The sequence below is a fragment of the Thamnophis sirtalis genome, unplaced genomic scaffold (genome assembly GCF_051295495.1).
Source record: "Thamnophis sirtalis isolate CommonGarterSnake01/CBP01778 unplaced genomic scaffold, rThaSir2_p1.2 scaffold_10, whole genome shotgun sequence".
Taxonomy (NCBI): Eukaryota; Metazoa; Chordata; class Lepidosauria; order Squamata; family Natricidae; genus Thamnophis; species Thamnophis sirtalis.
Genome location: NW_028261390.1, coordinates 46,472,219 through 46,482,883, shown reverse-complemented (window position 1 = coordinate 46,482,883; position 10,665 = coordinate 46,472,219). Strand labels below are relative to the sequence as shown.

At 39.3% G+C, this 10,665-nt stretch overlaps 1 protein-coding gene across 1 annotated transcript; it reads left to right on the top strand.

The window, feature by feature from the left end:
* Window positions 1–295: 295 nt before the first annotated feature.
* SLC25A4 (solute carrier family 25 member 4) lies at window positions 296–9,659 on the top strand. Its single transcript, XM_087724527.1, has 4 exons — window positions 296–547; window positions 2,313–2,799; window positions 5,053–5,193; window positions 9,166–9,659. Exons 1-4 carry the CDS (start codon window positions 437–439, stop codon window positions 9,321–9,323), a joined length of 897 nt encoding a protein of 298 aa, XP_087580653.1. The 5' UTR covers window positions 296–436; the 3' UTR covers window positions 9,324–9,659.
* Window positions 9,660–10,665: the final 1,006 nt, after the last annotated feature.

Sequence of the window (10,665 nt, the reverse complement as noted above, 5' to 3'; positions counted from 1 at the left end):
ACGCCTCGTCCCGAAGGACCGCTCCCCCTCCCCCTGCCCTACGTCTCCCCTGTGCTATTAATACAGCGAGCACATGCCGTGTCCTAACGCCTGAAGGGGAGCAGATAACATGAATGTGCCCTTGCCGGCGACCCTCGCTCAGAGGTTGCCCCATCGGAAGAGAGCAACATGGCGCCTTCCCCACAGTGCCCTCCAAGGATGGGGGTCCTAGCCAATGTCCTGGAGGATCAGCCCCCCGCGGGTCCTCCTCTTATCGCGAGACCCGCAGAAGCTATAAATAGTTGGAAAAAGGAAAGGGCTCTCTGTCCGGAGCTGTGTGACTCGACGGGGGTGTCCAGCTGGGTGGGGAGGTACCTACCGACGACTCTGTAGGGACTTTTAGTTCCCTCTTTTTTTTTTGGAAGGGAAGGGGATTTGGAGTGTCTCTCGCCTTAGTATGGGTGACCAGGCTCTCAGTTTCCTTAAGGACTTTTTGGCGGGGGGTATCGCTGCTGCCATTTCCAAGACGGCTGTAGCGCCTATTGAAAGAGTCAAGTTGCTGCTACAGGTGAGCAGAGTGGCTGAATTTGCAGATGTGCTCATGTTCTCCATCCATAGAGCTTGGGGGAAAAACTGATCAGATATTAATCTGGCACCTGCCATTGGAAAAGCTGTTTGGTTTGGCTGGCTTTTCCAAAAAAAGTAGACAGCAAGGATATGCCTCCTTGATGGAAACACGCAGAAAATTACTTGGGGACTCTTCCTTATAAGTTTCTCATAAGATTCTTCCAAGAAATCTTGGAATGACAGGGCAAGTCTGCTGTCCCTCAAAGCAGTGCTCTGCATTTCTAGCAAAAAAAAAAAAGGTCTTCTTGCATGGAGCCAAGTGTGAGGTTGTAAATAGGAGTGGAGTAGGAATTTGTCAGATGAAGTGACTAAATATGGAAACTGCAGTTGTGCAGTTCTGATGACAGAAGATCAGTGCAGCCTTGTTCTTGGCATAGTATATAGAAACTACCCAAGGCTTGAGGAATCTCTTTCAGGTCTTGATTATTCTCTTCTATGGTGCACATGGTGTGTGCCATTCAACCCAATGAAAAGTAATAATGGGCAGTACAAATGGAACTATGCCCTGCCCATATATTTTCTAACCTAGTTCCATTTAAATTAATCTGTTGCACAAAAGTTTGCTGCTTGGCTCAATAGTTTGGTAACTTATGAAGATTGACTAAAAGGACTGAATTCCCCAAAGACATACGTATGTGAAAGAAAGCTTGGGTCTTCAAGGTTGAAACAATATCTCTTTTTACTTAACATATACAACCTAGTAAAAGCCAGGCAAGGGGGTGCTTCACAAGGTGTATTGGTATGACCAAAGTGTACTTCCTTGGAATATTAAAACAGGTGTGCTTTTTGAAATTGCTGCTTTGAAGGCAATCCCCGATTGTCCATATTGCATTTTCATACAGAGAGAAGGTTGTATTGGCAGTCTCTGGGAAAGTGAAAAAACTGTGAGGGTGAAGGTGAAGCTGCAGCAACTATGGCTGCAGCTAAGGACAACCTTGAAAGAATCCATGCAAGGTTTCTAAGGGACACAGCTGCTTTAATATTTCAAAAATGATGCTTTCCTTTTGGTGCATGTTTTGCAATTGCTTCTTTTGAATAGCTTTATAAAACTTCATTGTCTAATCACCTTTTAAGATATGTACGTACAGAGACCTAGTAGGCTCCCCATGAGCAAATAAGAACTGGCTAAAGGAACAAATATATTTCTTAAAATTTTTCCCCCCAGATCTTATGTCCAAATAAAGCAAACCTATGCATTTAATAGAGTCAAATGTATTGATGCCATTGCTGTTAATTTTAAATTGATAACTGGTTTTGATATGGAACAAAATTCCATATTTTGCAGTGAAACATACTATGTGTTGTCCCAAAGGTGCTTTTTTCAAGAGGAACTGGACTTTCTGGTTTTTCTTTGAAGATATTTCGCTTCTCATCCAAGAAGCTTCTTCAGTTTTGAAGAAGCTTCTTCAGCTCTGAAGAAGCTTCTTCAGCTCTGAAGAAGCTTCTTCAGCTCTGAAGAAGCTTCTTGGATGAGTGGAAGAAGCTTCTTGGATGAGAAATGAAATGTCTTCAAAGAAAAACCAGAAAGTTCAGTTGCCTCTTGAAAAAAGCATGTTTGGAATAACCATGACCTGGATGACTGAGAATTTCCGTATAATAACAACTATGTGTTCAATTTAAGCAGGTAACCCAAGCAACAATTATCCATTCCCCTTTACTTCCTTTTGTCTTTCTTCCCTCCCTTTTTTGTTTCATTCATTCAACAGGTCCAACATGCTAGCCAACAAATCACAGCTGAACAACAGTATAAGGGAATCATGGACTGTGTAGTAAGGATTCCCAAGGAGCAAGGCATCATTTCCTTCTGGAGAGGCAACTTGGCCAATGTCATCCGGTACTTCCCCACCCAGGCCCTCAACTTTGCATTCAAGGACAAGTACAAGCAGATTTTCCTTGGGGGAGTTGACAAACACAAGCAGTTCTGGCGCTACTTTGCAGGCAACCTGGCCTCTGGAGGTGCAGCGGGAGCAACATCTCTCTGCTTTGTGTATCCTCTAGATTTTGCCAGGACTAGGCTAGCAGCTGATGTGGGCAAAGGGCTGAAAGAGAGGCAGTTCACTGGGCTAGGCAATTGCATTGCTAAGATCTACAAATCTGATGGCCTCAGAGGTCTCTACTTGGGATTCAATGTGTCAGTCCAGGGTATCATCATCTACCGAGCTGCTTATTTTGGCATCTACGATACAGCTAAAGGTAAGAAACAGACATCTAGTATTGCTGGAAGAATGATCTGATCAGGATTCCCCAAGCTCTCTCTATATTCGATATATTCCCAGCCAACATGGCTGTTGAGGGCCCAATGAAAGAAAGACTAACCTAAACAGAGCTTTGCTTGACAAATTGCATTTCAATTGATGGGATTTGTAAATGCTGCCTAAAAATGGATCTCTTGGATAAATCAGTTGATAATTGAGAAGGATATAGAATTCTTTTTTTCTACTAAGAAAAAAAGTACTTTAAACACAATTTTCCTTTTGATCTGTAATTTTCAATGATTTATAATCAATATGATTTGTTCTACATGAAGTAATAAATTGATTTTCTATGGTTAATCGATTTTCTATGGTCAATCAACTTAGATTTAAATAACAGTCTCTTTAAAAAATAATAGTAATACAGTAATAATCTCTCAAAGTTAGACAATTTGGTGTTCTATATTTTCTTGTTCCCTAATGTGCCAAATATCATCCTGGAGAATAACTATGTGGTTGCTCAAATCAACAATGACTTGATGGCACATGCTGAATTCAAAATATGCCAAATACTCTAGCCTTCCCTCCCTGGTACAGTTTTCCTAGCCTTCATTGAGCTGCTTCTTATTCCTAACTGCATGTGTATAGAATGTAAGCCAAGGTTTTACCTAGGGTTTATGAAACAAGCTATGATGGTTTGGGCTAATGACATGCAAATTCACCCATTTCACTGTTATGAAGAAACCATGGTGTAGCTTAGCAATATGTGTAAAAAGGCCATTTGATTCCAAGTTTCAGAGATGTTTTAGAATAGCAATACTATAAAAAATCTCCTTGGATTGAAGTAGATTTGTTGTGAGATAACTCTTGACAGCACTACAGAAGTGGTTTGCTCTTGCCATCTACAAGGCTGTATTTTTGACCTGCATTCTAGTCTTCTACTCCAGTAGGGGTATTACCAAGTATTAACCAGAGGTGACTCTACACAAGGTAGGTTCCCAGTCTCAGCAAGGTTAGCACAATGCTGCCTTCTTCAGGAACACAAAAGCAATGCAGTTAAGAAACTAATAATTCTTGAGACCTAGAACACTTCTTCAGACACTACTCAAGTATAAAGATCTGGCAGTATACTACAGTTTTTCAAGATAATGATTACAATGCAATGGCTAGAATGTTGCATTTGAATAGTGGAAGGCTAGATTTGAATTATTTATTTATTTATTTATTAGACTTATATACCGCTTCATAGGGCTTTCAGCTCTCTCTAAGCGGTTTACAATTTTTTTAAGCAAATTGAGTCAGCAACTTGCCCCCACAGTCCGGGTCCTCATTTCAGCCACCTCGGAAGGATGGAAGGCTGAGTCGACCTTGAGCCGGTGAGATTTGAACCGCTGAACTGCAGATCACAGTCAGCTAAAGTGGCCTGCAGTACTGCATCCTAACCACTGCGCCACCTCGGCTCCTATTCCTGCTTAGTCATGAATTCCTGCTTAGTCATGAATTCCTGCTTAGTCATGAAGCTCAGTGAGGGCACAACGCTCAGTAACTATAACTCTCAAAACATCCCACAGAGTTCATCAAGATTTTTTAAATTTTAAAAAATCAAAGTAAAAAAAAAAACACAAATTAAACAAAAAAAAATGTACTTTTAAACTTGTTGCTGATGCTTGGCAATTGGCATGTATTTATGACAGCTACAATGTCCCGGGATCATGTATTCACCTTTCGCAAACTTCTGACAAGCAAAGTCAATGGGGAAGCCAGATTCATTTAACAACATTTACTAACTTAACAATAGTGATTCACTTAACAACTGTTGCAAGAAAGGTCATAAAATGGGCAAAACTGACTTAACAACTTTCTTGCTTAGCAACCAAAATTTTGGGCTCAATTGTGATTGTAAGTTGAGGGTTCCTGTATAAGTTATATTTGATGTGTAGATATCTTTTTTCTACCAAACAGCCCTGCAATTTTTCTGTGGCATCATGGTAAAGATAGCATGTAGACCAGTGTTTCTCAACCTTGGCAACTTGAAGATGTCTGGACTTCAACTCCCAGAATTCCCCAGCCAGCGAATGCAAATGCTGGGGAATTCTGGGAGTTGAAGTCCGGACATCTTCAAGTTGCCAAGGTTGAGAAACACTGATGTAGACAGAGTATCATAGATCTGCTGGTGCATGGAACAGAAATTATAAGCGGTAGTGATAATTTTTCTCTATTTCTTAATCTTTGGGCAATCTTCTCCTGATAATAGGCATGCTGCCTGATCCGAAGAATGTGCACATCATAGTTAGCTGGATGATAGCCCAGACTGTAACTGCAGTAGCAGGTCTGACATCTTACCCTTTTGACACTGTCCGACGTAGAATGATGATGCAGTCTGGCAGAAAAGGAGGTAAGAAAATAACCGATTTCCTCATCTCTCAGCACTTTCACTTTTCAGACAGTAGAACAACTTGATACCATTTGGCAAGAAGCACAATTATTCCTTTAAAAAATAATTTATATTCCCACTATAAAAAAGATGTTGAGACTCTAGGAAAAAGTGCAGAGGAGAGCAACCAGGATGATTAGGGGATTGGAGACTAAAACATATGAAGAACGGTTGCAGGAACTGGGCATGGCTAGTCTAGTGAAGAGAAGGACCAGGGGAGAAATTATAGTAGTGTTCCAATATTTGAGGGGCAGCCACAGAGAGGAGGGGTGTCCAATTATTTTCCAAAGCACCTGAAGTACAGACAAGAAATAATGGATGGAAACTGACCAAGGACAGATTCAACCTAGAAATGAGGAGGAACTTTCTGACAGTGAGAACAATCAACCAATGGAACAGCTTGCCCTCGGAAGTTGTGGGAGCTCCACAACACAAAGAAGAGATTGGACTGCCATTTGTCAGAAATGGTGTAGGGTCTCCTGCTTGAGTGGGGGGCTGGACTAGATGACCTATAAAGTCCCTTCTAAATGTTAACTGTTAATCAGGAAGAATCTGTTCCTATAGGCTAGTGGCTTTTGCTCAATGACCTCAGCTATAATCTTGATTTAGTGACTATTCAAAGTTCCGATGGACTGCCCCAAATGTACATATGACTAGTTCTGATGGCTGCGCCCACCCACCCATGGTTATGTGGATAAATTTTGGGTGTTCAGCACTTGGCCTATATTTATAGCCATCCAATGATGACATAATCTATGATGTTTTTGTTGAAAATCAGCATTTACTTCTGTTTTTTTCACAAAAATGCCCCATAGCAAACAATAGGTTCACTTATTGACCACCACAAAAAGGTTGCAAAATCAGTTTGGTCACATTATGACCCACCTTGTGACTACTGTGACTTATGGGGTGTCTATTGTGATCATATGTTGAGGACTAACTGTAATAGGAATAAGTTTTAATGCATTAATTACTTTTTCCCACCGGCTATGCTATACATTTTCATTTTCAGAAAGATACCGGGTTAAAAGTAAAGACAACAGATACAAGCTCTGTTCTGAGTTCTTGCCTACAATTTAGGCAAGAAAAATGAAATGCACAGGTACCGTATAGGTGGTACCTTGCTCAATAGTAGTAACTGTGAGAGGGATCTTGGAGTCCTAGTGGACAACCATTTAAATATGAGCCAGCAGTGTGCAGCAGCTGCCAAAAAAAGCCAACACAGTTCTAGGCTTCATAACAGAGGGATAGAATCAAGATCACGTGAAGTGTTAATACCACTTTATAATGCCTTGGTAAGGCCACACTTGGAATACTGGATCCAGTTTTGGTCACCACAATGTAGAAAAGATGTGCAGACTCTAGAAAGAGTGCAGAGAAGAGCAACAAAGATGATTAGGAGACTGGAGACTAAAACATATGAAGAATGTTTGCAGAAACTGGGTATGTCTAGTTTAATGAAAAGAAGAACTAGGGGAGACTTGATAGCAGTGTTCCAATATCTCAGGAGTTGCCACAAAGAAGAGGGAGTCAAACTATTCTCCAAGGCACTTGAGGGCAGAACAAGAAGCAATGGGTGGAAACTAATCAAGGAGAGAAGCAACTTAGAACTGAGGAGAAATTTCCTGACAGAACAATTAATCAGTGGAATAGCTTGCCTCCAGAAGTTGTGAATGCCCCAACACTGGAAGTCTTTAAGAAAATGTTGGATAGCCATTTGTCTGGAATGGTATAGGGTTTCCTGCTTAGGCAGAGGGTTGATCTAGAAGATCTCCAAGGTCCCTTCCAACTCTGCTATTGTATTGTATTGCATTATTGTATTGAAGGAACTGTGCTCAAATCAGATCTATTTCTATTTTTCTCTTCCCTTTTTTGAATTTTTTTTATTTTAATTGAACAAAAACACAAAAAAAGAATCATCCTTCATTACAACTTGTAGAAAGCATGTTGATTGGTTACAGATAACTTTCGTGCACTTCTTCCATAGTCATTACTTATAGTTCATATTAGATTATACACTTTAAATAGCAATAGCAGTTAGACTTATATACCGCTTCATAGGGCTTTCAGCCCTCTCTAAGCGGTTTACAGAGTCAGCATATCGCCCCCACAGTCTGGGTCCTCATTTCACCCACCTCGGAAGGATGGAAGGCTGAGTCAACCCTGAGCCGGTGAGATTTGAACAGCCGAACTGCAGAACTGCAGTCAGCTGAAGTAGCCTGCAGTGCTGCATTTAACCACTGCGCCACCTTTGTATATCTTACTATCAGTGTACCACAATTCTCATTTGACTACAATTATTTGAACATGCTTTTACCTCAAATCATTCATACTTAAAGACACAACTACATAATGGCATTCATTAGCTATTTCAAAAAATCCTCCAATAACATTACACCTTTATAGCATCTTTTAAGTAAAAGTCAACTAATAAAGTTTATAAGCCTTTCCCCCCTTTTCCAACTCACTGACTAAAATTTATTTCCAAGTTACTTTAGCCAATACCATAGCATGTATATATTGTTAAACAATGTCCATTAACATTTCCTTGTTGTTATAAATCATTTACTATTTATGCCCCATCTCCTCTCATCAGGGCCCCCACCCCCCCCAAAAAATCTTACACCTTCATAACAAGATCTAAATGAAAATTTGTTAATAAAATTTATAGGTCTTTTTCCCAAGTCACAATTTACAATTTATATCCAAATTTCTTTCACTAAATTGTCAATACATGTATATATCATTACGCTGTATCCATTATCATTTCATTATTATTTATGGTTAATTGTTAACAAGTAAACATTTAATAACAATCTAAAACAATCTAGGAGTTACAAAATTCCTACTTATTAATCACAATAATAAAAAAACCAATTTTTTTATTACCAACTTTCATTGTCAACCTGTATCTTTCCAGTAACAAAACAGTCTTTATCTCTCTTGCCAATTGTAGAGTCAGTCTTTTTATCCCCTTTATAAGGTTTTTATAGGCTTCTCTCCACACTTTATTGCTTGAAGGGTCTCTCAGATAATCTCCTTGCCCACAAATTGCTACTAAAGTTAACTTGTCTTTGTTTATCAATCTTGCTTCTGAAAAAAATTCTCTTATGTCTATCATCATTGGTATTTTTTTCTCTTCTGTGTCCTGGAATCTGGGGTAGAGCTCCAATTCATCAAATTCCCTTATCCATATTCCCTTCTTTCCATTTTCACTCACATCTTCCCTTTTGAGAAGAAAAGGAAGGGCAGAAAACAACTGGTTTGTGCAAGAGGCAAGGCTATTCATGTTAGCTTACTCGAGTATTATCTACCTCAGTGTAGAGCAGGGCTGTCAAACTCCCGATCCATGGACCAGATGAGTCATGCACTGGCCATGTCCATGCCTGGTTTAATGAAAGGAGGGGGGAAGTCCCAATATGTCACCTGACACTTCTGTGATGATGTGAGTTTGACACCCCTGGTGTAGGGAAAATAAACCATTTTCATCACATGGAGAATGATGGCTGACTGGGAACTTCTGCAAGTAGGATGAGATGGCAGCAAGGCTTCTGTGTATAGAGCCCCATCTCCAGTGTCAACCACTCCAATAGGACCACTGGGGCTTGATTTAGCTTCCCAGCTACCTCTAGTTCACCATCTTCAGGAGCATATAATTATTTATGCTAAGAAAGCTTCAGTTTAATGTCTGCCTTTTTATTTGGAACATATTAAAGAATGAACACAGAGAGATGAAATTGTCTCTTGAGCTTCAAGGTTAAGAGACAAAATGCAATTTCATTTTACAAATCCTTGAAGTAAGGTTTTGAAGTTCTTACTTTGAAGTAAGAACTAGAGAGCAACTTTCCAATTATGTTTGATTTGTTGGAGTTAGAGAAATGATTGTGTTATTTCTCTTTTCCAGTAATTTACCTGAATATGTTTACTCCACAGCTGACATCATGTACAAGGGTACAATCGATTGCTGGAAGAAGATTGCTAAAGATGAAGGAGGCAAGGCTTTCTTCAAAGGTGCCTGGTCCAATGTGCTAAGAGGCATGGGAGGTGCTTTTGTATTAGTCTTGTATGATGAGATCAAGAAATATGTCTAAGCAAGTCAAACCACTTGACTCTTATGCTCTGTTTAGTTACATATTTACACACGAGTTAAAGGCAACTAAATATTTCCTACAGAAACATAGGTAGTTACTGTGGGTGAAATCTAGTTGAGAGGTGAAATTGGGAAACTATAAGATTGTTCAGTGATGGTTTGTGACATAAGTCAAACTTTTTTGTATGGAAAGTTGAAGAGGTCTTTGTATATACATTTATTTGACAAATATCAATAATATATTCCTATGAATAAAAATATTTCCTGAGGAGGTGTGTTGATAAAAGTATTTAAACACCTAAAAAGTGAGTTTAATAAATAGTAGAATTTAAACCTTTTTGTGTGTGATAAATCCACTACAGAAGTTCTTTCAAGGATGGTAGCTTCCAAATAGTGAAGAGTCTGTGAGGAAATGAGTGTGTGTGCACATGTGTGGTGTTATGGTAGAAGAGAGGGGGCAGAGAACAGGGTACTTTTTCTCACTAAGTTAGCAAGGGTGCGGGTGATTCTGACTCTCATAAGACAAAACAGCTATAATCTCTGCAGCAAAAAATAGCAAATCACTTCACAGGAAATGCTGTTCTTCATTTCTCCTAATTTTCTTTGATCATTTTGTCCATATATTGGAAAAAATACTTATGTCAAATGTATCTCCTTTTTGTCGTTAGGATTGCAATGTTCATGCACATTCCCAGAGATGTGATAGCCTGGATGAGAAAATCGCATTGTTTTTTTCACAGGCCTTAATCTCTCTAAATATTTAGTAGTGATTATAATAACGACCATATTTTTAAACTTTGGGATCATATCTTCTCTTGCTTGTGATGGGGGCTAAAAAGTAGGTTGCTACTGAATGTGCACAGGAAGTCCTCAATTTGCAGTTTATTTAGTGACCACTTGAAGTTACGGCACTGAAAAAGGTGACTTACAACCATTTTTCACACTTACAAGCATTGTACTATCTCCATAGCTCTGATTAAAATTTAAATTAGCCTGTTGCAGCCCTCTGACAAGCAAAGTCAATGGGAAAACCAGATTCACTTAACAACTGGATTACTACCTTAACAACTAGAGTGATTCACAACTGTGGCAAGGAAGGTCATGAAACGAAGTAAAGTTCACTTAACAACTGTCTCACTTTGCAACATAAATCTTGGGCTCAATTGTATTTGTAAGTTGAGGACTATTGTGTAGTTAGATACAGCTCACCTGCAGTTTTCTTTTTCGGTTTAGTATTGTATGATCTTCGACATATGGTAACAGCATCCATTTTGTTTTATTTGTAATTGTTGGAAAAAGCAAAAGCAGCTTGAGCTGCTAGAACATTCAGTGACAGTACTTTG

Excerpts from the sequence above, each read along its gene's own strand:
- SLC25A4 (XM_087724527.1), top strand. The coding sequence starts at position 437 with ATGGGTGACCAGGCTCTCAGTTTCCTTAAGGACTTTTTGGCGGGGGGT. Across the intron at positions 2,800-5,052 it reads CATCTACGATACAGCTAAAG|GCATGCTGCCTGATCCGAAG; the intron begins GTAAGAAACAGA and ends TCCTGATAATAG. Across the intron at positions 5,194-9,165 it reads GCAGTCTGGCAGAAAAGGAG|CTGACATCATGTACAAGGGT; the intron begins GTAAGAAAATAA and ends TTTACTCCACAG.